The sequence below is a fragment of the Hemibagrus wyckioides genome, linkage group LG14, assembly GCF_019097595.1.
Source record: "Hemibagrus wyckioides isolate EC202008001 linkage group LG14, SWU_Hwy_1.0, whole genome shotgun sequence".
NCBI classification, from domain to species: domain Eukaryota; kingdom Metazoa; phylum Chordata; class Actinopteri; order Siluriformes; family Bagridae; genus Hemibagrus; species Hemibagrus wyckioides.
In genome coordinates this window covers 4,933,442-4,961,025 of record NC_080723.1, presented here as the reverse complement: position 1 = coordinate 4,961,025, position 27,584 = coordinate 4,933,442, and the positions used below count along the sequence as shown (strand labels likewise).

Below are 27,584 nucleotides of genomic sequence, written 5' to 3'. Positions count from 1 at the left end.
AAACTGCAACTGTAGCATAACATTTAGCCACAAAATGTCTGACAGGTTTGAGTAAATCTATTTTATAGAGTCTTTGGTGTACTTCTTGTTAATGCAGATTATTGCCCATCCAGATATAACCCTGATGCATGAAAAGATCAAGTGTAAACAGGCCCAAGTAGTAAAGGTTTACAACGAGAAAAACTGCCAAGATAAGAACAGATGTTTAAGATTAAAGAAAACATTAGAACAAGGCACAATATCGCATTAAATCTGAAGTTCTCCGTGTTCCGCTGTAAACAAATAAATTAGTCTCCTGAAACAAGTCCTTCAGAAATGGAACTCGCCGGGCTAACATCAACATCGGCAAATGTTCAGAACGTAACTGAGAGAGGTATTTGTGCTTAAAGAGACAGGAAAAAAGTCCAAATCGATCACCAAGAAAAAATAATAAACGTTCACGCTGACAATTTACGACGAGACCATGCATCACCTAGACTAGAGTCATTTAACGGCTGACAAAATGTACGTTACATACTGACTAGTCGAGGTTGCGCTGATGATCATTGTCTAAAAAAATAATTACAGTGAAGAGCTAAAATGTTTCAGCAAAATAAACATTATTAAATAAACATAATCATTGCTTAAAATCAAATACCATTTGCCAGAAAGATATAAGATGGTATGCTGTACATATTTTCAATCATACTGATACTAGAATATAAAAATAAGTAGCACCATATTGACTAAGCAGTGGAATGACTGTCATGGTCACTGAGCAAAGTGCTTAGATTTGATATTTCAGACTCAAAAGATAACTACACTATTATGAAATTTTATTTTCACTCCTACAGCTGCTTGATAGACGTTTAAGTGCATTATAGGTTTTTGGTATGATCGATTTCCCAGTTCGCGTTAATTAATAAAGAAAATAGTTCATTAGCAATGTTTAGCAGAAAATATGTAGTCCCTGATGGTGAGGTACTTTATTTTACTACATTTTAGCACTGAGGGTTTTTTTTAAACATTGCTATTGCAGGGAAAAAATTATTTTTCTTTTATCTAAACTACTTTCTGTTCCCAACAAAACACGCTAACAAATACAGCACTGTCCTGTACATGTTGTCATTTGTGCTTTTTGGTCAGCACCAGTGGAAAAAAAAAAATTAAATATTATGCTTTAAAATGGTTAAATGAATACATAAGACATTCACTGTACAAAGATACACATACAATAATAATAATAATAATAATAATAATAATAATAATAATAATAATAATAATAATAATAATAATAATAATAATTTGTTGCTGGTTGATGAACATATTAAAACTCTTATGCACAAATATACACTTCTTTGAATACAAGTTGCACCACCACAAATTCTACTTCACAATATAGCATTGTAAATAAATATCACATACTCCCAATAAAATAATCAGTGTTGTCAGACAACACAGGCCTGATCATTTAAAGCTTGCATTTCGAACCTTTTGGAACAGATTCTGGCTCCATGTGTTTGTAATGATGTGATGCCCAGTGGGGAGCCAAGCGTTTGTTTCTAATTAATCAGCACTACAGCTGCTTGGGTGGGCAGCAAACCCAGCTAGTGCTACATGCTAATGCTCAGCTTAAATGTTTAAATGTCACCCTGAAAAACTTGTATAATTTTGTCACGCATTCTAAAACACTTGACTGCGTTTCAGGAAGGAAAAAAAACAAGTCAGGAGTAAATTGCCCTTACATCTAAATCACAACAACAAATCACAGTTGTACTGAATCGTGGCTCAACAGTAAAAAAACAAAAAACAAAAAACAGCTGAACATATGGCACTTGAGTGACTTCACTCCTGATTGCCGAACTCAAAATAGAAAGACATCAGTCAATTCAGCTAGACGTGGTACAGTGAATAAGAGCACATGGCGACAAAAAAGAGAGAAATAGAAAAAGAAAAAAGGAATACTATCGTACCGGCTTCCATGGTCTCCTGTGCCAGGAAGCGCTGCCGGGGCATGGCTGCATATTGCACCGCTCCACGTCGGGAGGTTTGTCGAGCATATCACAGTTGTGCTCGTTCAGCCTCTGCCCGTTCGGACGCTGGCACACTACTAGCCGAGTCCGTTGCCCGCCACCACACGACAGGCTACACTGAGGAGCGGAAGCGAGAAAGACTTTTAGTGATGAGATCAACAATAGAACAAAAAAATGTGACTACAATCCAGTGGTGGGCTGTGCATTTCACACCTAGGCCTTCACTGGCCTTCACCCAATCGATTTCTTCTCCTCTGTCAGCCACTGTGAGTTAAAATATATATATATTTTATTTAGTTTGTGCGGTTCGCTGCCTCTGACTACTCCAATTATCCAATCAAAGGACGTGAAATTGCAGACGTAATCGTATGACTGCTAGATGGCCCCAGTGACGCCAACTCGAAATCTGATTGGTTAATGGAACAATTTCATTGCCACTTATTTTAAGCTACAGACGCCTGCACTATTGATTCTGAAGGCCTTAACCTCCTAAGACCTGAGCTTACATTTTAGATTTCTTCTACCTATTTGGGGTTAGGAGGAACCAATAAATATAATAACCAGATATTATCGTTGAACATGAAGCCATTTATTTTTGTGTACAACAGGTTCCAGTTACAAAGAATTAAGTATTATGGTGCACACAACAAAAAATGTGATGTCCTCATATGAGTACGCCAGGTCTTAGGAGGTTAAGGCAGATTTCTTTCACTCTGGCAACACATGATGTCAGCCACTGGCTGAAATATGATTGGATAAATACTCTTATCATAAATATACACTACTGGAAGCAGCGCAGCCATGAAAAAAGCTATGAAATGTGGAGAATAGACTATTGGGAATAATTTAATACACATTCATGGAAAAATATATTAAATATATTAAAATGCAAGTCAGTTATTCAGATCACTGCTGTTTAGGCCAGAAGAGAAGGCCTTGCTGGCCCTGACAGCCCACCACTGGTATAATCCAAAAAGGGAGGTCTGGTCCAAAGTTAAGTTACAAAATTGTGTGAAATTTTTTCCTAAACATGTTTCTGCAAAATAAAGCGAACTGCCAAATTGTACATCCATTTTCAATTAGCCTTCTGTTAAATCTTGCTTTTATGGAAGTGTCATGTTTTTGGCATGTTTGTTTTGAATTGATTTCTTAGTGATGAGGCAGTAAGGGGGGGGGGGATCGTTCCACATGCACTCAAGTTCCAGCAGAGCACTTAATAACAACACAGATTATAATGAGATTAATGTTTATGGTGTTTACTTAGAGACAGAAATTTATATTGAGTTGCTGTTACCATATTAGAACTCACATCAGTTACATTGAAACCCAGTGAGGAAGAGAGTCGTGCAATTTAGCATCTTATACCTTAGTACATTATACAATGTACAATGAATAAATATAGATTAAATGTTTGTTCTTGTCTTGTTAAGGACTGTAGATGATAAAGTTTTTTTCTTGTGTAGATATGCAACAATTTTTTAGAGCTCCACTGTCATCATGACTGCTTACCTCTCCCCAGCTGCCATAGTTCCACAGAGGACACGGTCCTGAGTCACAGCTCTTAGACTCGCTAGGTTTGACTCTCTCATCACAGTAATTAGTGCTGCGACCTTCTGAGTCCTGACACACCACCACTCTCCTCTGGAAACCCCCCTCACATGTACTGGAGCACTGTGACAGGGGCAAATCATGCCAAACAGATTGTTCATCAAAAAGAGAAGCACAGCCTGTCCTTTGGAAAGCGGAATAATGAGCAAAAATAATGCTGCCAAGTATGTGCGATAATACAGGAGAAATAAAAAAGGAACGTTACCGATCCCCATGGCCCAGTCCTCCACTGGTGGTCTGCTGAGGGAACATTCCAGTTACTGTGCCCTGGATGACTGCGAGGGTCAGGGGGAAAGTAGGGCTGGTTATTAGGCCAGAGCTGGTAGGCTGAGTGGCATGGAGCTGCGGCACATTCCTGCTCCGCGCTGGGCTTCTCATCCAGGAGGCAAAAAGATTCATCCACCTGCTGGTTGTAGTTCATACACACCACCTGCCTTTTAGCACGACCAACACCACATGACACAGAGCACTGCAGAGGGGAAAGAAGAGGTGGAGGAAACAAACATTACAGTATAACTGAAGAGGAAAGTGGAAATTAGATGCAAATGTGAGTGAGTGAGTGAGTGATACACACTGGTGACCACTCTCCCTCTCTCCACTGGCCACAGGGGCTGAAGCACACTGAGGTTTCTGGAGGTCGAGGAAGATGGGTGCAGTAGGCCTCATCGGCTATTCGTCCTTGAGAATCTCTGCAGCTGACATACCGTGCTCTCTCACCCTTCCCACAGGAAACAGAGCACTGGACACACACACACATACACAGGTTAAGAGATATCTAATGCTTTTGGCAATGAAAGAGCTAGTTCAGTATAGAGTTTGAGCAGTTCAAGTTATGATCATTTTTAGATGGCCATCTTAAGTGAAGTGTTAAAAAAACGCTATCAAACTGGGCGAGTTCTGGCGTTGGAAAAATAAAATTGTACTGTTGTGTAATCTCTGTTAAATCTAATTAGTTTAGTCCAAGCTACAGCAATCATGGTTATTTCAATACTCCATATTTTTAAGGAAAACTGGTTTGTTTCAACATTGTCATGTTAATGGCATCAGCATTAAAAAAGAGCGAAGAACTTTACGGAGTGAAGGAGTGTAGAAAGTACGTGGTTGGAGATGAGTTTTAGATTAGAAGAGAGGTCTGCACTGAAGTGAGGCGTGCAGAATAACTATTTAAGGCACTGCCTGGATTTGACACGTGTGTAAACTCACAGTCAAATCAGTAACAACTGTCAATACAACAAAGCATTCTGATGGACTGCACAGTCTTTTTCTGATCAAACAGAGCTTAAATTCACACACACACACACACAGAAATCCAATACTTGTGTCTGGAAAGTCATTTTCATTTACACTCTGTTCATTAAACAGATACGAAGTGTGTATGTGTGTGTTACTTTTAGTATTTCGGAGTCTTACTCACTGTAGTCCAGGACCCAAATCTCCACTGGGTGTGTAAGTGTCCAGATGCTGCAGGTCGTGGTGTGCTGAGTGCTGATGATGTACGAGGACAAGCTGGCAAATCACATTCCTACACACACACACACACACACGCATGACATGTCATGTGACATCACAAGGATACGATTTACTTCTGCCACTGTGTCACGTTAGTTTTGTGTACCTGGCTATCTCGTGGTCTTGATGCTGCATTACACTCTCTGTCATCCATGGTCTTGCCATAAGCACCAGACACACACCTCACTGCTCGCATTTGGTATCCATGGCCACAGGTCACAGCACACTGTATATGTAAAGATTGCTATTTAATGCAATTAATACAACATTTCACAAAACTCACCGAGAACTCACTGAGATTAAATGTGTTAAATATGTAACAAAGAAAAACAGGGTTTCAAAACAACTCTAGAAATCAATCACTTACGTCTAACTAATATGAGTGTACTTCATGCAATCCAGATGTTCCTCATCTCTCTCTCTTTCTCTCTATTATTGTAGCCAACTAATTAATGTGCTACTTACACCCTGATTAAACCCTACCCTTACCCTTCATAAAAACTGCTGTTTTATTTAATATAATGGTAGTTTGTCCCCACAAAGTCAAAACTGTCAGATACTCCTATTAAAGACATATGAAACATGGCCACACACATACACACCTTCCCTTAACACACACACACACACACTCTTTCTCTCTGACACATGACCAATGTCTTAAGACAAGTTAAGTGTGTAAAAGTCGCAGAGGAACGGCTCAGGATGTGTTTATTTGGTTAGGAAATGTTTGATTACACAGGTCTCATGCACATACCTAACATCGGGCAAGCTTGGATTTTTTTGAATATATGAATTTTTGAGAAAATTTAATGCTAGCTTCTACATGACTTTTCCGATTGCACCATTTATATAGCTAGTTAACCAAGGCCCATCTGTTAACAATAAATTTAATAGCATCGAAAAATGATTTTCTCAAAATTTAAGACATCCACGAGCCTGGAAGAAGGACGACTAAAGGTGATTTTTATATGAGCTCACAGATGTCTGTAAATGGCTAAGGCCTTTCTAATAGCCATGGCAGGGATGGCTGTGGAATTTGAAGTTGTGAATCTGATCTCTTGATAACAGAGCCACTCGAAAGCTCATATAACAAAGCTTGTAAGGAGAATTCTGAAATACACTACAATGAAAGCATTTCTGTAGGCATGCTAAGGGATACGGCTCGACTAGTATATGGGTGTGTGTGGTCTGAAAGTGTCAGAGCTGAATATATTCTTGTGGATAGTTTGACAGATGGAGTGTGTGAGGTGGCATGTGTGTGCTATCTGAAAGAATACATCTGATGGTGCAGTGAGTTATGGGCTGCTCTGTCTAGACCTTCATTTCCTCTGAACCAGTCCCACTTCACATCTCACACACACACACACTCACCGTACTCCAGGCGCCAACCTGCCAGGAAGCACATTCTGAATGCACACAGCTGCTAATGGTACGGGGTTTGCTATTGGTATCACAGAGCTCGTCGCTGAGCCTCTCCTCTGCTAAAACACAGAACACCTGTCTGCGCCTCACTCCCTTCCCACACGTCACAGTGCACTACACAGACAGGAGAGTAGAGACAGTTCGTATAGCATATGTTTTCATTAAGCATGTAACAACTCTGATATTGTGAAAATGTAGACAAAATGCCCCAAAATATTCATTATCCAGCTGCGAGGAGAACCAGAGGTCTAAATCAATACAGTCAATGCTATGCAAATATAATTATGCAGAAGAAAAACTAGCACAGTCAGACACTTAAATCAAAATGCTTTTGATTATTGATATGGTTGATAAGTTGACTGAGTGGAGATGTCACTTTCTAACATTCAGAGGTAAAGGTGTATAAAACTTTAAAGGCTGTTCTAGCTTTGTGGGTTTTCTCGCTAGCTTTTTTTGGCTAATAAACTTCAAGATGGAACTATTTATAGATAACAGCAAGTGCTAACAAGCACTGTCAAATGACAAATTCAATTAATTAATACAAAATTGCTGTGTTGTAAGAGAAATAATACATGCTGTTGTAATCCACTCAGCATTCTCCACCATGTTTTATTCTTTGCATGACACTACACCATGACATTGTATGTGTAAAGTCTACCTCTGTCCACTCGCTGATGGACCAGTCAGGACATGGCGTGTCATTACAGGGTTCAGAGACGGCTCTCTGGTACTCGCTGCACTCATGCTCTGCCAGTCTGCGGCCGAGATTGTTCATGCAGTAGGAGTCGCGAGTGCGGGTGCCTCGGCCACAGCTCTTAGAACACTGCAAGCACAATTTCACACTGGGTTATTTTGAAATTTGCAACAACTACAGCCTTAGCTATTATAACACCAGAAAAAAACATCTTATTGTCACAAAATGTAGCCTACATTTACAGAAGGGCCACTGCCCAAAACCCTGCACTGTCCATTACAAAAGCAGCCCACCTGAGACCAGGCGCTGTACTGCCAGCTCTTCAGCAGACAGTCTCCATGGCAGAGCTCACGGCTCTGAGGTTTGGTTAGATCTGCACACGCTCGAGATTCCAGTCTCTCACTCTCTCTCTTCACCTGGCTGTAGCGCATGCACATCACTTCCAGCGTACGATACCCAGGCCCACACTTAGCGGAGCACTCGCTCTTACCTGCCACATGCCACCTAAGCATAAAGGTGAGTAGTTTTAGACTGAGAAAAGGAGCTGGAGGATAAATAACAGTCATTTTGGATTTTCATTATGTCTATAATCATTTACACATTTACACATGTTTATTAAATGAATAAACAGGTTTTTCACCCTAATATCTATCTGGTGCATCTGCACAGTGTATGCAAAATGACCACAGATAGGAATACTGTGCATTTATTGGAATGTAACACAAAATATGTATTTTGTTAGACTACTTTATAAATTATATAGTAGCTTTGAATCTATAAAATCTGTTCTGATGGATCTGCTTTTTTACATGAATGTATATGAGGTTGAAAGAAAAAATATAAGCAATCAGACAGCCATATTCAGAGTTATGCACACATAGGGAAAAGTTAATATGGAAATTGCGTGACCTCAGATGTCATTACCTTCTTATGTGCTACCTGGACACAAAAAAAAGTACAGGGGTCAAGATGTGATTGAAAAGCCAAGAAATAAAAAAACCTGCCAATCCTGAAGGCATGGGTGTTTTTTATACTCTGAATAAGAAGCCCAGTGCATAACTCTAGTCTGATTATATCCTGAACTTTCAGACTTGAGATGCCAACTCGGAATTATCATTACTGCATAGCAGAATTATTACTGTATTACTAAATACAGGAACTAGATAAGAACAGCTTTAATAAGACGTCTCTCTAATTTATTTCATTCATATATTGTTATAAAATCTGTGGTATATAGTTACAGTTACACACTGCAACAGAGAGGGATTAGGTTGAAAAAGGATTTATTTGCAGTTTTCCTCAAGAGTTTGCAGTCTTGGGATATAACTCAAAACCCAGCTTTGAGTGTATGCATCTTTGTGTGCTTGTGTGTGAAGGTATACCTAAGTTCACAGTCTATATTGCAGGACTCCAGAACCCCTCTTGGTCGAGGAAGATGCTCACACCTCTGATCTGACACCACCAGGCGATCACTCTTACGTACACACACTGGTTTTCTCCGTCGCTCTCCTATCACAGGACACACACACACACACGTGAGGATGTGAAGTGTGTCAAGTGGGGGCTAGAAGGCTTGCAGTCTGAAGTTGAGATCCAAATGGTTACAAGTAAATGGTTAACCTCACCTTGGCACATGCGGCTGCACTCCTGCCAGGGGCCTGAGGGGTCCCATACAAACTGCTCTTGGTGTTCCTCTATAGGAATGTTAAAGGAATAACGTACATCAGGACTATAAAGGTTCCCCACGCACAAAACCTGAAAAAGAGATTAGAAACAATTAGCACGTATATAAAGCTCGGAAAGTCTGGCTAGAACACGGACGAACGATCGCTGAAGTGAATGCATTAATACTAACCTGTAGAATGAGCTCCTCTTCCACGCGTTCGGTGCAGTTGACTCGCTCCTCCGTGGTGTTGGAGCCACTGTACTCGAACTGTGTTCCTTTGAAGGAGATTTCCCTTTTAAACATGGACACGACAAAGTTCCCATTCAGCAGGAAATTTGACTGGCTGTCAGAAAGAGCTGGGAAGAACACATAGGCAATACAGAGAGAAAATTAGGAAATGTTTAGGATAACAAAAATAATCCTGGCTTGACTTGCACTCGATATAATTATCTATAGTAGATACTAATAGCGACTCTGCAATCTTTTCCTACATGAAATGTTCGCTTTTGTAAATATACTGCTTACTGCTCGTGTGTACTTTCAACCCGGACATGTGTATAGCATGTGTAGCTCCACGGCAGTGTTTGTTTGATCACGCTTTAGTCGGCTCCTTCTACAATGTGAGCAGTTTAAGCAAATGTTGCTCTCTTCTTAACACATTCATTCACTTTCACTCCTTATAATGGTCTTCCATCAACCACTTCCCTTCCATCTGTCTCTAATTACACCTCTCTGCCCCTCATTTATCTTTCTCTCTCTGTCTCTGACACTCCGTTTGCTTTCCCTTCACCCCTGTGTTCCCTGAAATTTCTAAGACGTTCGCGAAGGCCGTTTCTCAGGAGAAATACTTTGCACATATGATAAACACAGACACTCTGATTAAATATTTTAAACAATAAATTAAATAAAAGAGAGACCAAAGTTGAGTAAGTTATCAGTACATGGGGACATGCTGAAATTGAACTTTTTCCAGTATATGGGCATGAATAGCCAATACAGAGGGGGATAAACATAATAGTGCATGCTGTTATAGAAAAATAATCACTTTTTGATCATTGAATAAAAATGTAATGTTCACAAAACAAGTTCCCTCACCACCTCTTATAAGACTTGAGGTTAATAAGAATAATGCAGCTTGTCATGTTAGTGAGAAAATCCTTAATCCTGAATATTTTCGCCATCTATCGATGAACTTACAATCTAGACTTCTTCCAAAAAAGCTTAATATATCAGAATATAAATGATTACACAGTAAGCTGTTACTACAGATATGATAACATTAATATTAAAATGCTGTCAGAGCCATGCATTGTCAAAACCGTTTTTAATGGAGAATTCAGCGGGACTGTAGCATAACTTATTTTGTTAACATTATTTCTGACTTATTAAGGTTCAAGGTTTGTTAATGTTTAGTAACACACAAAATGAAGTAAGTTACCAAAACCTTAAAATACAATAAAATAAAGCTTTACAAACATTTGGAGTGACACAGTTTCATAAAAAGATAAACATACCGAGGTAGTTATCATCTTCGGGTGTTCCTGAGTAGCTGACTTGCCTTATATCAATATTGGTTGCACCAGATGGGATTCGGACCACAACATTATAACCTTGAGATTGGAATGAAAAACAAGTGAAATTTCTATGTATTTCTATATACTCAGAAGAGCAGTGACAGTTATTTTTCAATTTTCATCACACTTTAGAGTTAATAGCTTCAATATGCATTATGGGCTAGTCCTGGAAAATCGAAGGCACCCCTAAGGCTTCAAATGTCACACATGGAAATGTAAACACAGGAAGGAAAGAGAAGAATAAAAACAAAGAATAAAAAGATTTGCCCTCCCACACAACTTCATCACCCTCCTGAAGGCCCACCCACAAACACAAAAACAGGAGGGAAAAAGAAAAGCAGAAGTAATTATGGCCTAGAACTTAGGGTTATCCTGTAATTTCCCACAAGTGTTCCAGAGTTGTCTTGCAAAGGAGGAGAGGAGAGGAGAGAAGAGAAGAGAAGAGGAGAGAAGAGAAGAGAAGAGAAGAGAAGAGAAGAGAAGAGAAGAGAAGAGAAGAGAAGAGAAGAGAAGAGAAGAGAAGAGAAGAGAAGAGACAAGACGCAACAAGAAGAAATAAGGAGAGGAGAGAAAAAATAGAGAGGGCAGGAGAGATTAGATTTCTGGATAGTTAGGTCCATAGATGGCAGCACTGATATAGGATTTGTCTCTTCTGCTTTATAACCCTTTAACACTGCTACCTTATTTTTCAGGCTTTGCTCTCAAAGCATATTACTACTATGAATTACATTAGGTTAAGAAAATGCTTGTGTGTTACGAAAGTTATGAGAATAAGGAACATGATGTGTCCTCTGAGTATAAAGGGTTAAAATGAATGAGTGTCAGTGAGTAACATTATTCATTCCTTTATATGCACAAGCTAAACTGTGTAAATAATACAATCCATGTAGTGACCAGTGAGACATTAAAGAAAAAAACAATGGCTCTGTTTGGGTGTATGAGGCATATTGCTGTCACGGTTTGAGTCCATTTGTCCTCTTAGAGGGTGACCGCAAACTTATCCTTTATTCTATGATTAAACATGTCAAAAGCAAACTAATGGAAATTCCATAATGACAATATTCCCAGCGACAAGACACGATGTCCCGGTGAATGGTCTGATTAAGATGAATAAGATTTAAATAATATGCGACGGCCTTAAACAGCCACAAGATATCAACTTATTTAAAGACTGGGTCTGAAAAGGAATGGTGTTTATCTCATCATTAATGTAGAGACATGTAGAGTCCATGCCAACATGCACTGACGCTGTTTCATGTGGCTTATAGTGGCTTAACACCTGACTAAGACTTTACATTAGTAAGTCATTCAGTAGAGATCAGTGTCTGTCACTCTTTCACTTAGAAACGCACAATAATCTTAAAATAAAGCATTTTCATAAAGCAACAGTCATGGCCATCTTTACCTGGTATGGACCGAGTCTCTCTCTAAATCTCCCACAGAGTAAAAACCCACCCACACACTCACCAAACTAAGAGATCAGAGACAGCTGACTGAACCCCAAACTACCTACACAACACCACAACCAAACACACTCAATCAAATATTGCCACAAATCTGTTCGAGGCATTAGTGTAAACCACAACTGAGCACACACGCTGACCTGAGATCAGAGCCAGTGGACCGTTCACACAAGGAAAACAGACCCCAGAGCCCTGACCCCAGAATACAAACATGGTACTGCAGCAAAAAGGGAACACACTCCTAGTTAAAGCTCTGGGATTCCTGTGGCCTACCTCAGATTGAAACCAAAGAGCCTCAACTCCAAGTCCAAACAATAGGAGTGTATGGGAGGCCTTGACCACAGCAATTAACATGTGTAAATAAAATTAAGCACCAAAGTCCACAGTGGGAACCAGTGAATTCCCTGGAATCTTTCATCTGCCAGGTTACTAGAGGACTTCTCGAGCCCTAGATATACAAAGTACTGACTATATATACAGTATAGATTAATAGACAGTTAATGAATCATAACATGGGACAAGTGTAAATAGAAATATTCCAGTCTAATAACAGATGTAATGAAGTAATACACACTAACTATGCAGAATGCTAAGACAATTCACAACAAAAAAATTGAATTTCCTTGCATCTAAACTTTCTCTAATATGACTTGAAAGCCTGTTTATCTAGATACAAGGCGTATTTCGGACCGTGAAAACTGTACACTGGATATCCTGCATTAGACATCAAGATATTTACTGTTTTTAGGAAAAGCCTCTCTAACTGCTTTTTTCTGTATTACTTATACATATTACATTTGAACAACAGTATCCACTTACAAAAAGCTAATACACTATGTACAAGTGTTTGTGCTGATGCTTTAGGATTTATATATTGTATAAGAGGAGCACACTGCTAGCACATACTTGTAACTGTTTTTCAGACACAACACACAGGTTGCAGATAAAGCTTCAAAGGACTGAGATCTATCATAATATAAAATCGGAGAAGGGTAACGTACATGAAGGCAGCAATAATGATAATAATAATAATAATAATAATAATAATAATAATAATAATAATAATAATAATATAGTAACAGAAATGCTTTAATTGAGAGAGAACCAATATACAAATGATCCCAAATAGCAAAGCCAAATCTGAAAATCTCACCCTTGCTTTAGAGAACTACTTAGAGAACTACCTAAGTACTTACTTAAATACTATTTTTGTAATAAAATACAATCCTGTGCTCATACTTCTTCATTTTAAAGGCAAGAGACAGCAATCTAACCTCTATTAGTAGGTTATCTACCTTCTCCAGTGAAATCTTACCATATTGTGCATTGTTGAAGGTGCCAGCGACAGTCCTACAGGAGGAGTTGTCCCCTCCACACACTCCACACTTATCATTCCTGGCTTTGGAGTTCAAAACATGGTCACAGCCTGCTTGCTGGAAAAATATAAAACATACATATGACTACTAGAGCATCAAAGACAGAAACATGCAACTCCAGGCAGTATTTATGAGTATATTTGGGATGTGGTAGCTTACTGGTTAAGGCATTGGACTACTGAACAGAATCCCAGGTCCTCCAAGCTGCCACTGCTGGGCCCCTGAGCAAGGCCCTTAACCCTCAATTGCTCAGCTGTATAAAATGAGATAAAAATGTATATGCCAGAAATGTATGTTACCCTGCAAAGGCCTTGAACACAGATGTCATAAGTGTCAGGACCACAAGGAGTTCCATCAACCACTCGATCTTGCAGCTGGTAGTAGGACATGGTCCCAGCAACACGACAGAACAGCTTACATCGATCCTTCATGAGGACTACAAGGAGGAACCATGGATATATGCGATTGTTAGCAACAATCAAAAGCATGGACAGTTAGTGAAATATTTATGACACTAAATTACATTTGACATTTGATCTATCAACAGAAATCCCCATTCAATGTAAACATTATAAGAATTCATTAAGCAGATTTCCATCCAGACCATTAGAAATATTTGCTCTGTATTTCAAAGGAATCCAGCTGAATACTATATAGAGAGGTGAATATTATCAAGTGTTTATTATTATTATTATTATTATTATTATTATTATTATTATTATTATTATTATTATTATTGAGTCTAGCATGCTCAGCAATCGTTCTGCATCACCTTTCTGACAGTTTTCTGGCTGTTGAAGCCTGATAAACAGCCTATAAACGGCTTGAAATTATGCAACTTGATCTCATCCAGCAAAGAGATGGCTGTGTGAAAGCCAGCACAATTAATGAACGCATTCACAGACAAAGATTCAAACAACACAAGGCATTCAGTAGTATATAAAGAATGTGTGTAAGCATATACAATATGTTAATATGAACGCTGGAAACATATGCTACAGTTTACGGCTATCAAAAAAGTGGAGTGAGGGTGGAAAACCACCTGAACCATTTAGCCCTAAGGCCAAGAACAAATAACAGAGTCACTGTGAAAGGAGCATGGGCGTGTGACTTTGTTTTACTCTACTCTTGCAGGAAAACAAACGTGCGTGTCTGTGTGTGTGTGTGTGTGTGTGTGTCTGTGAGGTGAGCACTAAGGAAGTACTAAGTTTAAGTAGAGCCTTGCTAAATAAACAGTCATTACAGTACAAGGTGTGAGGAGAGAAAAGAGAGCAGTGGCTTGTTAGGGCAAGGGTTCTGGAAAAAAAAACTCTATGGGGACTAAAGGGAACTAAACAGGACCCACCATTCATCCATGTACTTTCTTATCAGATTGAATTTAATGAAACACATAAAATGCTGTTCAGCTTCGTAAACAAGTTCATGCTGGAGTTAATATAAACCAGGGACCAGCTCAATTCAGTTTAAAGTCAACCACAAAATAAGATTCAAACAATTAAATAAACACAAATCATATTTCATGCTTCCTCTCCATAGATTACTGCTAAAGTTCACGAAATCATGAAATAGTCAATTTGGTTCAGTATTGTGAAGTAAACTGGATTGGATTGTTACTCCTGTCACTTCTGGCTTGCTCATTAGGGCTCTACATCTGGACTGATGTCAAGTTGCCTTACTGCCTATTATTAAAATGCTATACATTAGAAATAAAACTGAATTCCAGCTGAATTCCTTTAAGTTATGTGAGGGCTGTGCAGCTGAAATACTCACTGCCACTGTATTTAGGCACCCAGCGGACGGTGGATGGTAGACCACTGATGTTGAAATGTTTGCCATCGAACTGTGAGCACTGCTCCTCTCTGAAGTCTCTCCGTCCCCTTGGACACGGCTCTGTGTTACAGGAGCGGAACTTCATGCGGCGTCCCACACAAAAGCGCCCGCCGTTCCTCGGCCTATCACACACACGGCCACATGCACATAGCGTACAAATAAGGTTGATTCAGTAAAAAAGAAATGGAGGAAAATGTTCAAGGACCTGTGTACACTTAGAGCTCCAGAACATCCATCACAGTTTAAAAGCTCGCATTAAAGATTCAGGATTCATGTCATTTATGTGTGTTTTGTATCTGTGTGGCCTTACTCAGGTCTGTTGCAGTCTCTAGATGTGCTGCGTGTACCACCACCACAGGTCCTGGAACACACACTGTAGGGTCCCCACGGTCCCCACTCACCATGCACCGGCCTTGCCTCTATCTCTCTGGTCACACACATACCGTGCCTACAGTGCTACACACACACACACACACACACAGGTTAAAGCAAGACATATGATGCTTGAAAATAATCCTCATCACAGTTTTCTGACATCCATGCCATGCTCAGAGTGTGTCAAAAAAAAAACATCAACATCCCTGACAGATTTAAGGCACACAAAGTATAGTCTGGGTTTCTAATCCACTGTTTATACTTCAAACTTTATCTGAAAAGAAAACCCAGCAATGCTAATCCTTCTATTATTTATGCAGGTGGAATTGCACCCAGCTTAGACCAAGCTGTGGGAATAATACAAGGCCAGTGGATAAACTCCACTTCATGAACAGGTGGCTGAAATCACAGTGAACAATACAGGTGAGAGGAACCGGATCTGCAGCATTTAAAACACATATACACACACACACACACACAGAGAGAGAGAGAGAGAGAGAGAGAGAGTCAAACAAATGTCAATAAATGTCAATGTCAACAGGCTACAGGCATCAGAAAATAAAATAATAAGTGTAAGTCTAAGCTCATACAGGATTCCTGATGAATTCCTACTCTATCAGTGTTATATGACCTGGAGATAAAATCCCTCTAACTGTCTCTTTCTCTTTCGGTCCCTTTGTAGTCTCACCGTCACTAGCGACTTGCCCGCAGTAAAAGAAACTCACCACTACTCACCACGCAACACTTGAGCACCGTTTCCTTTGATGCTAGGCTAATTCTGCACATGTACTTTATTTGCATTTTAGAAGAACAGGCTTAGCTCCAAGGTAAAGCACATGCTGAACTCTGGGCTCAGGCCTGCTCTGTGTTGAATGCCCAGTGAAAGAAAGCAGAGAGGGTGAGTTACAATGCCAGCAAGCACTATCTGAGTGAACATGGCTGCCTTTTCATGGGCCGTAACTAAATCCAGGGTGGTGAGGTAGCGCTGGCGATGGGCTTCTTTCAGAGCAGGACAGCACGGCGTCTGTCTCACCAGGTTGCCCCAGCACAGACCCACCACTTGCACAAAAGCAGGCATGGCAGTAGCACACACATCCCCTGATAGAGAAAACCCAAGAGGGTAGATAACACGGTGACAGAGCTCATTACAGTCTCCAGTTTCCTGCTCTCCTCTCTTTCTTTCTCTGCATCAGTCTGCTCTCTATACCTCACTCTTTCTGCCTGTCTCATTGCGTCCACCTGAGTCACATAATTACACTGGAAAATAAAGACAAGGGATGTTCATGACTCTCCCATTCAGAGGATGATATAATAGCATTTAGCAAAATGTTGTGCTGTACATTTATACACAGCACTTAAGGTATACCTTGAAGCAATACTACAAATCTATCCATGGCATCTGAAGTACGTCTGTTCACCAATGAGAAAGTTTTCTTCCCAGTAGTGAAGAAAAACAATGAATGGCCTATTTTATAAAGAATACTTTAAACTAACTTAATAACCAACTAACTAACTGAGGTTTACTGTATTGTTCCTTTTTTACAGTATATGAAAACTATAATGTGATCCTGAAATGTTTCTTTAAACATTTTACAAATATATAGCTCCTTTATCATAATGCTAAGACAAAGCAACTTTCCTTCTGTTTTCTCCTTACGTTTTTTCAGTCGAAGAGAAAATTTGCAGACTGCAATGCTAAAGAAAAAAAGGTGCTGTAAACGTAGACCTCCACATACTATCTGCTCAATCAGGGTCAAAATGCAATACACAACATGCTGTAAGCCAAGGGCTGAACTCCACACTCCCTGTGTGTGCAAACAGAATGTTTTACAGTGTATGTTCTTCCTGTGGTTGTGTGTAATGACTCCAGGAGGTCAGGAGAGCTCTATAAAAGCTGCTTTTCCCAGAGGAGATGAGGGTCAGGCTGGTACATGACTCTGAATAAAGGAATAACACAGCCATGACCTCAGAGTTTGTTGCAAAGTGGATCCTACAGAAAACGTAACATTCTTTAAAGCGCAAACACACACACACACACACACACATTCTACATTTAACACTGACCCGAATAAACACTGGTCCAAATGAACTTGTAACTGAGAAGTATTAAGAGAAGGGAGTGACTTTGTCCAAAAACGCAGCTGTGTTGTGCTACTCATGTTTATTCATTCTCCTAGTCAACGGCACGGTCAATCCAGAGCCTCTAGAACGATCTCAAGAACACAAAGTGAACATGGTGGGAATACACAACATCTATCACAGGACACGCAAAGCCACAGCCTTTGTTACCATTAGCTCACTGCAGCCTCAGGCTTAAGCACAGGTTTAGCGTGTGTGTGAAATAGTTGGGATGAGACAGCTTCGATGAATTAATGAAGGAGTAAAAGCCTTATAGGAAGCGTCACACAGGTGTTAATCGCTCCATGCTTGAACTAAATGAATGCAAATGTGTCTCTGTAACGCAGTGGGCAGAGCGAGCGGAAGTGCAGTTTTCATTCCTTTAAGGTCTCCATTGACGTTTAATAGATCCTGATCCACAGGTGGTTAGAAATCCTAATGTTATATAAGCTCGTATAATGCAGACTATCATCCTGATTTTCCTCTTTCACATCAGTACAAGAAAGACCTTTAACAACATATATGAAAACACACACACACACACACATGAATGAAAGTGTCTAAAAACAAATGTACCCAAGTTTGTTTTATGAATGAAACAAGAAGTTGGCCATTTTCTTTCTGTCATGTCTACTGGCACAGCTCAAATTGTTAAGGTTTTGAGATGGGAATTCCTTTAAAAATAATTCATTCATTAAATAACTAACTTAAAGTAAAGACTGATACCCAGCCCTTGAGGAAATGATGGTTGGCTATGATATATAAAATCACAATATATAATCTCAAGGAGTTTTTCCTTGCCTCAGGCTTGCTCATTAGGGATAAAATAAGGATAAAATAGTAACTTAACTTTAAACTTTGCCCATAGTTAAAAGTGCTACACAAATACATTGAAATGAATTCATTCAGTATTTTACATTTTCCAAGTGAATAAATAACATTAAAATGCACAAAAGAAAAAGTATATTTGAGTCAATCTGTAATGAGTGCTTCAAATGTCGAAATGAAAGCAGATCCTTTTTTTCAGAGTAATGTAATAGAGCGAGAGTAGAAGTATTCATTTTCAGTGATATGCAGGACAAAGTGCAAAGCCCTTAACACTTTCCTTAGGAACAGTCACGTAGACCAGCTAACTGCAGTACTTTCCATTTCTGTCCAATCATATTACACAAACAGACACCTCGAAACACATACACACACACACACCGTTTTTCCTTCCAGGAGAAGTTGTCATTTATTTACAGGCACCAAGTGAATACATGCCTGTTACCTCTTACACTGAAAAACAGCGTATAGTTCTAATGCATATATCCGTTCCATTTGATTTATATGAACACGATTAGTTTCTGTATATCCAACATAATTTGAGAGTATATTTTCAAAACCCAGAATAAAAACAGACCACATGCCAGAACTGAGAATCAAACCCACAACGCTATCTTACCCTGCATACTTTAATCTCCTCAGTTTAACACTACAGTTATACTACCATACCCATCAGCGCCAACAGCCTCATGAGATTTAAATTAGTTTAGGTTAACACTATGTGATTGGCTCACGCCCGCTCTACATCATTCAACCTTGTAATTAAGAAAGGTAATTAAGGTTCAATTAAGTTTAGTATAAATAACAAAATCCCATTTTGTTGAGAAACTAAATCTTGAATATGACCTGATAAATTCCTTGTTTTTCAGCATACAACTACAGTTTTAAAACAGAAAATGTTTAAAGATACTTTAGCATTCGATTAGGCAGATCTGAAACATTGAAACACTAATTATAATGATAATGATCTGAAGTGAGACATAACGTTTATATGAAATAAAACTTATTTAAATATTCATCTGTTATTCATTTCCTGACATTTTCCCATGTACACCAGATCCCTGAACTACAAGCAATCCAAGCCCTCTGTGTGCATGTGTGCGTGTGTGTGTGTGCTGGCCTATTGTATATGAGTGTGTATAGCTCAGGACCACCAGTGAGCCCCTTGTGAGCCGTGAGAGCTGTCAGACTGAAGGACCAGCCGCCTGTCACAGCCACACAGTCTGCAAGCAGCCTAAGCCTTTAAGGCATTCCCTTCCCTGCTGCTATTTCATGTTTACAACACCTTTATTTCGCCTGAAAAGGTTGTTTGGAGGAACATTGAGCTTGAAAAGAACTCACAGGAGAAAGAGAAGAGATGAAAAAAGAGGTATATGGGCTGCTATTTTCTTCACTAGAAAAGCATCTTGGACCATCTCTACATTTCCAATTAGTGTAAAAATTGTTCACACCAAAAAAAAATCTTTCGAAAGAAAGAAAGAAAGAAAGAAAGAAAGAAAGAAAGAAAGAACAATGAGCCCCCGCTAGGTTGCTATGTACTGACAAAATTGTCGAGATGTGGCCTTAATTGACAAAGTCTCACAAAATAAACCAGCCCAGCTGCTGACAGTACTTGTTCCAAGTCTCTCTCTCTCTCTCTCTCTCTCACACACACACACACACACACACACACGCACCGAACATGTGTACACTTCTTTGAGATGCAGCAGACACACTATTAGGCATGGTAGGTTGTGTTCTCATGACATTATTGAAGATAGATAATGACGCAGAGCGTGTGTGTGTGTGTCTGTGTGTGTCTGTGTGTGTGTGTGTGTGTGTGTGTGCGTGTGTGTGTGTGTACATGCATGTCTGTCTACAACAACTTGCCAGCAAGGGTTAGGGTTAGCAAGTTACCAAGCAGTTCTGACTTTGCTCTTAGCATCTGCTTTGTGGTTAGAGATGCCCTGTAATTGCGAGGAAGCCGCTTTCCCAGCACATCATTTTGCTGTCCAATAAATAAATAAATAAATGAATAAATAAATATCTATAGGAATGACCTGAATGACTGAATGATTTAAAAACGCTGTATTCTTTCATTTTAACACAGGCATTTCCATAAGACATCGTGTTGGCTTTCATGTTGGCTTTCTCACAGGTCAGGGTTAGAGTTCACCAAGACTGCAGCAGGCTTCAATTTGCACAGTCTGCTAACATGCACACACACACACACACACAAAGTGAAAAAAAAGAAACTAGAAATCAAGGATTATCAGGAGTACACATCTATGTCAAATAAATGTACCATAAAATACCACTGAATTAATGAATTATTTTACTTTTGGTTCATTTCACTGATGCTAAAAAAAAAATAAATGTGTGTATTTGTCACTTTAAATTATTTATTGAAATAGATAGAAAGGAAATTTCAGTGCCCAAGGAAACTCAAGATCCTGGATTCATCCTGCAAAAGACCGTAACCAAACGTGTGTGTGTGTGTGTGTGTGTGTAGTTGAATGGAACAGCTGATATGTCCAAAGTAGTCATTTTGGACTACTAATGACAGTTTCTAGCCTTCAACACAAGGCAGCAGAACAGGAGATACCTGCCCAGAGATATTACATCATTCAGATGGAAAGAAGGACAACATTTATACAAACACAGATGTGAACTAGGCCAATGCTTATTTAAAAAAAAAAAAAAAAAACACTCACAAAAAGGCCATTTATCTCAGAATTATCAGCAGCACAGATCAGCTGCAGTCCCACAACCCCCCAGCAAAATACTGGAATTCAAACCAACTTGGAACTAAAACCTGAATTCGATTTTCTGCGTTGTTTGTCTTCTCAACACTAAGAGCAAATGCCTTAAAGAACACTTAAGTCCTTCACATAGATTGCTTGGCACGCTCAGCAAACCAAAACAACAATTCATTTGTTAAATAAAATCCTTTTGGGCCTCTTCATGGAAGCGCAGGCAGGTCAGGGAGCAAGGTGATATCGCTGCAGTGTATCGCGCCAGAGAGTCGAATGGGGCTCAATAAGAGCTGCCAGAGACGACGGCCAAGTCGCCAAGCCGGTGCCAGCAAATTCTCCTCCACCTGACTTTTGCAAGACTCCTCTATCTCGCACTAATTGTGTGAGACGAGGGCAGGCTACAGGGAGCGTGAGCGTTCCCCTGAGTTTAATCGCGAATCAGGCACAATGCCGTCTTTTGTGCTGTTTTGATGTAAAATGTCTAGTAAAATGTCTTAGGTAGATTAGAGTCAGGCACATCACAAATGCAATTGAAATACAGTAACAAGTTAATAGGATATTTATTAGTTTCTTTTACTACCATTTCAACCACAGCCTTTTACAGTCTTTTACAGGATTTTAATAATTTCCTGAAAAATGTATTTTGAGAGTCTATCTATCTATCTATCTATCTATCTATCTATCTATCTATCTATCTATCTATCTGTCTGTCTGTCTGTCTGTCTGTCTGTCTATCTGTCTGTCTGTCTGTCTGTCTGTCTGTCTGTCTGTTAGATTGAGATCAGAGGAATTTGGAGGTCAAGTCCACACCTCAAACTGGTTGTTGTGCTCATCAAACCATTCCTGAACCATTTTTGCTTTGTGGCACGGTGCATTATCCTGCTGAAAGAGGCCACAGCCATCAGGGAATAGAGTTTCCACGAAAAGGTGTACATGGTCTGCAACAATGCTTAGGTAGGTGGTACGTGTCAAAGTAACATCCACATGGATGGCAGGACCCAAGGATTCCCAGCAGAACATTGCCCAAAGCATGACACTGCCTCCGCCGACTTGCATTCTTCCCATAGTGCATCCTGGTGACATGTGTTCCCCAGGTAAGAGACACACACGCACCAGGCCATCCACGTGATGTAAAAGAAAATGTGATTCATCAGACCAGGCCACCTTCTTCCATTGCTCCGTGGTCCAGTTCTGATGCTCATGTGCCCATTGTTGGCACTTTTGGTGATGCACAGGGGTCAGCATATGCAGCCAATATTCTGACACATTTCTGTCAAAACCAGCATTAACTTCTTCAGCAATTTGAGCAACAGTAGCTCGTCTGTTGGATCGGATCACACATATATATTTATATTGGTGAAATATATTAATAAAAAAGAGGCCTCTACAAATATGATGCACACAAAATGACAATTAGTATTGTAGGCAGTGTAAATGAGAATATTTTTACAGTGATAGTAAATGTCTGAAATGAAACTTTTTAGGATGTCTCTCAAGGACAGTCCTTGGCCTTGCATCCTCTTGTAAGAGGTTGTGGTTGTGCCACATTCTTGACATTTTTTTTAAAACCAGACTTCATGTGCTCCACAGGATGTTTAATGTTTGGGAATTTTTTAGCCAAACCCTGACAAAAACTTTGTCCAGGATTTTACAGCTTTGAAATAATGATGCCCTTTCTTTTCTAATAAACCTCCAGGAAAGAGATGTTGGGCACAAGGTTCAAACTATTTACCCAAGCACATTCTTCCTGCTATTGAGACCCAGGGCTCTTTATGTTTGGAGTCATGTGTGGTGTCTTCAGACGGCAGGACTCATACGGGCTGTGCTGAGGAGCTCCTCCACTCCGGCTCTGTGCTCATTAGAAGAGAGCAGTGGGGCTTTTTAGAGATAACAAAAGTGATGGGATGCCCACTTTAGTGCAAGGCTCACTGAACCAGATGACAGATGGATCTCCAGGGTCATGTAACCGCATTACTCACTCTAGCACCCAGGCAGTAAGATGTAGGGAAGCAAGAGAAAAAAGAGTTTGTAGTGAAAATAAAAAAAGGTGCCACGGGTATTTATAACCACTAGTTTAGTTATTACTAAACTAAATGCACACCAATATATAATATATAACTGCAGAGAATAGCGTGGGCATGGCTTATAATATATACGTCCTTTTTGAAAACTTTGTCACAGCATTTAGATGTCTAGAGTGAGACGAAATTCAAGGGAGAATTTTAAGTGGCCTCCCTTACTTCTTCCCCACATAAAAGAGCTCTAAAGAGACAGGTGAGCTGAGACCGAGAGCCCCTACTCTTTCAACTCCTTCACTTCAAAGTGCTCAGTTTGGAGATGACACCAAACCCTCAGCACCACAAACAAAGGTGCAGGTGCCATGAGGCGTAAAAACAGAAGAAAAGAAGACGCTTTATGCTGCTGTGATGTTGCATTGTTGTAGAGTTCCAACTAGCAACCCACTGGGCTAATCACTTTTCTAAAACACAAACAATCAAGATACTATGTTCAAAGAACAGCGCTTGGATTTCTGTAGACAGGTTAGACTGTGGTGTGCCATTACAGCCTGTCCAATGTTAAAGATTTAATAGCTACTATACTATCAGCACAACATCACACCAGAAACTCGTTTCACTAATGTATAATGATATCAAGTTTAACACCAAGACAAACCCCTTCATGCCCCCTTTGGTTTCAATCAAGTTAACTTGGTTTCTCATGGCAACAAAGAAAAGACAACCAACAAATGGTTCACATCAGCACATACTCCTGTGCTGCATGACAGTCCAGCAGTTAATGAGAACAAGTGAAGGGTTTCCAAGTGCATGAAAATCCCATGACTCTGACACAGTGGTTGTTTTGCTTGGATTAATGTACCAGCCATTCTGGTTAACTTTTCTGCCCTCAAGTGTAGTAATGCCTCCACCTCTCCATGACATGATACTGGGATTGCCCTTGTTGACTGGAAGCACATTCCCACCCGGTGTTTTTGAAGTTCTCTTATGCAGCGGAAAAGGATATGTTGAAGGAATAGGGACCCCCACTTTTTTCCACAGCTCTCTCTTTACTGAACCTGAATCAGCAATGTGGGTCTTTTGTGTGAAATCTGGTCTAAACCCATAGCTCCCTGACCAGTGACCCACTTACCCATATCTTAAAGAGATTTAAGGGTCATGGGTTCAGAAGAAGGTAACTTGACTGAGAGCGGTATGGAATCGTGTTTCAAAGCCTCACATGCCCTCCTCTTTACAAAAAAAAAAAAAAAAACAGTCCCAGTCCCCCAATTACTCCTTTAGTGCCGTTGTATGGCACAAAATGTGGCTAATTAGCATAAGATCACAGAGGTGAAGGACAACAAGAGAAGCCTTACTGTTAGTGTAGACTGCTAATGTAACACAACACACAAGACCGCCGACCGTATTTAACTAGACACACAGTCAGGGATTGTTATTTTTACATCAGATGGCTAGTACAAATTTGTCAAATAAAAAAAGTAACTTGCTCAGGATTGAACCTTTTTGCTGATACATAACACAATGGCTAGACATTGCCTACGTTGCATGATCTTCTAAAAATGGGTCTCTAATCACTAAGCATGAAATGTGTTTCAAGGCCAAATACCATGGAAAGCTCATGTTACGTTTGTCTACAGTGTTGACATTTCCATGCAATGCACCAGTGACCAACAGACAAAAATAGCAGGACTAAATATTAGGCAAAGCGTCTCACCATCCCATATCCACATTCAGTTCCATCAGCCAAGGGCATGTGCTGTGTTCGGCAGCCTTTATGGTCCCCTTCAGCGCTGGTGCACCAGAGCCTCTTACATTGTCTCTGTGATAAGGACAGAAACCCACAGAACTCATTTGACTTCAAAGTAGTCCCAATTCAATCATTCACCATAATTTATCTGCAAGAACACTGTTTTAAGTTTTTCACTACCTCAAATATGCAATTAGAATTTTATTACATGATGTCATTTTTCATATAAACCCACAGGACCATTCTCTCTGATTTGTGCTATGACCCCAGTGCAATCGCCCAAGGTTGTATAATAGATTTTAATATCCGGGCTTTTAGATCAGTTAAATAAACTTTGATTGGATGATGGAAATTGATGACCTGCCCAAATAGTTGGAGTACAAAACTCCACAAAACATATGTTTAAGGAGCTACGCTTATCATTACCAAATTAAGGAATCTCATTTACACAGAAGGAATCAATGACAATGCAATGGTTACACAATCTATCGGTCTCAAAGATTAACACCATGACCTCATGGTGACCGCATCAAAAAGTACCTTGGGGATTGTATCTATCAAATAGTACTGGAAACCCCTGAAGGAAAGGAAGTAATGCATGAATCTATGAACATGATATGACCCATATGGATAGTTTAGAAAGTCCTACTCCAAGAAACACTTACTTCTTTGAAAATAGTGCAATACCCTCTGTGTCAATCAAGACATCAGTAAATATTCACGCCTGTACATACAATTGAGCTAAAAGAACAAAGAATACTGAGTAATATTCTTTCTGTCACCTATACATCGTTATTGTTTCGATTTCTCCATTAATAATTATTGATAGTCTCTCTTAACATGTTCAAATATGGAGGCATACCATGAACGGGCAGACTTGGGATCCTGGTCCAAACATGAGTTCGCACTGGCGATTAGCATTGTAGATTTGACCCGGGAGCTTGACAGGGAGATCATAGGACCTCCCAACTGGTTCATCCAACAAACACTCCCCATAACCAGTACTGAAAGAAAACACACAATACATATTTATCAAACTGCACTAGTTAGCTTTATCTTTATTGGCAAAACTGTCAGCTCTATCCATTCCTATTTAGAACTTTCTTTCTGAATCCAATCATTACAAAACCTGCGATCAGTGGGTGGTCTGTTTTGCTACCTGCTCAGGCCACTTAACGCCTTGATTCCATTAGAGCTGTGTCGATGTAAGAAAAATCTCACTTAAACAGTAGCTTAGAGTTCCTCTTCACAATGTGCAAAAAGGAGGGATTTAGAGATGCATATACACCTGACAAAAAACTAATTTCATAACATTGATGCACCACAATGTGCACTACAGCCTGCTCTCGGGTTATATACAGCCTGTGCACCACACCCAAGCGTTACACACAGGAAGGTCACAAAAGAACAGCTGTTTAAAACATGTTCACCAGTGCACTGTACTCAGCTGCGGGATTTACACCCTGAATAGGTCTTTCAATAAAATACAGTGAACGTCCCTAGAAAGAGCCTGCTCTGTGATCCTGCTCTCTCTGTCTAACTTTGCCAACAGAGGAAAAAGGAAACAGAGCACCACAATAATAGTCTGATGTGCAATTATGAGACATGTTGACGCTGCTCACGCAATTTGTCCGCTAAGAGGGGACTAAACACCTGTTTCATCCAGCCCCAGCTGATCCCTCGAGCCTTCTCATTACCTCAGCTTATCCTCTGTCACTGTGCTGGAGCTCTTTCAGGCCCAGAGGCCCACAAACGGTCAGAGGCACCTTTGTTATCAGCGAGAAAAAAAAAGAAAGAAAAAAAAAAGGTGGTTAAAAGCAGTATGTGTGCTTTAGGGAATTCATCTGTTGAGACGAAAAACACACCAAGGTTTAAAAGAGGGTGAGAAAAGGTATCTCTCATCTGCACTACAGACTCGCACAGGCAATCCTGAGATGTTGTTCAGCACTGGGACTTCAGTACATCAAGTATTAAGATTTTATGGGGCGCATTAAAAACAGCATGACTACTGTACTAAAAGGATTTATAGAACTCATAGAACTTATATTTAGGCTTTGATGCAAGAAATCTATCAAGACTGGGAGCAGGCCAAGCCCTGGCACAGATACAAAGTGTGCACCTGGTAATGATCGGGAGGAATTCGCTAAAATCGGTTTATTTAATAAAATGCCCTAAAATTACTTATTCGGTTTCTAGTAAAGAGCATGTATGCTGAAGAAAAAAAACAGACTGGGGGTGGTGTGTCCTGTGTTACGTGACATATGGTTGATTAATAGTCCTACATGATGTGTAGCATAAAATACAGCATTTATACAACAGAAACTATGTTTGGTGCAATTTAACAGTGTCAAAATGCAGGCATATAAATCTGATTCGAGATAAATCATTCAGTTCATAGCTTACTTTTTTCGATGGTTGCTTTGTAATGTACGGCATTTAATATTTTTAGCCTGGCTCTGTTATTCCTTGAGAACTCAAAAATCAGACAACTGTACTGGCCGTTTCTCTTGCTGGCACTCGAAAAGGGAAGATTAATGCCTCGCAAATGGAGCTAATTGGGCTGACACAAAAGATGGTGTCCAAATAAAAGAGGTTTCACACCAGCCAACTGATTA

At 39.8% G+C, this 27,584-nt stretch overlaps 1 protein-coding gene across 3 annotated transcripts in view; it reads right to left on the bottom strand.

Moving 5' to 3' along the window:
- LOC131364957 (A disintegrin and metalloproteinase with thrombospondin motifs 20) overlaps positions 1 to 27,584 on the bottom strand; it is an 82,363-nt gene that overhangs the window by 22,378 nt on the left and 32,401 nt on the right. For all 3 annotated transcript variants that reach the window (XR_009206544.1, XM_058408460.1, XM_058408461.1), the window contains 19 exons: positions 25,832 to 25,973; positions 24,937 to 25,041; positions 15,465 to 15,610; positions 15,095 to 15,276; positions 13,624 to 13,760; positions 13,264 to 13,381; positions 10,426 to 10,521; positions 9,101 to 9,267; positions 8,871 to 9,000; positions 8,628 to 8,754; positions 7,539 to 7,749; positions 7,210 to 7,374; positions 6,501 to 6,665; positions 5,236 to 5,355; positions 5,035 to 5,142; positions 4,195 to 4,359; positions 3,826 to 4,089; positions 3,522 to 3,683; positions 1,953 to 2,129 (listed from right to left, as the gene is read on the bottom strand). Coding sequence is in view for 2 of the 3 variants with exons in the window: in XM_058408460.1 (XP_058264443.1) it covers positions 1,953 to 2,129; positions 3,522 to 3,683; positions 3,826 to 4,089; positions 4,195 to 4,359; positions 5,035 to 5,142; positions 5,236 to 5,355; positions 6,501 to 6,665; positions 7,210 to 7,374; positions 7,539 to 7,749; positions 8,628 to 8,754; positions 8,871 to 9,000; positions 9,101 to 9,267; positions 10,426 to 10,521; positions 13,264 to 13,381; positions 13,624 to 13,760; positions 15,095 to 15,276; positions 15,465 to 15,610; positions 24,937 to 25,041; positions 25,832 to 25,973 (2,887 nt within the window). In the remaining variant the exon portion in view is untranslated. The remainder of the gene's footprint in view (positions 1 to 1,952; positions 2,130 to 3,521; positions 3,684 to 3,825; positions 4,090 to 4,194; positions 4,360 to 5,034; positions 5,143 to 5,235; positions 5,356 to 6,500; positions 6,666 to 7,209; positions 7,375 to 7,538; positions 7,750 to 8,627; positions 8,755 to 8,870; positions 9,001 to 9,100; positions 9,268 to 10,425; positions 10,522 to 13,263; positions 13,382 to 13,623; positions 13,761 to 15,094; positions 15,277 to 15,464; positions 15,611 to 24,936; positions 25,042 to 25,831; positions 25,974 to 27,584) is intronic.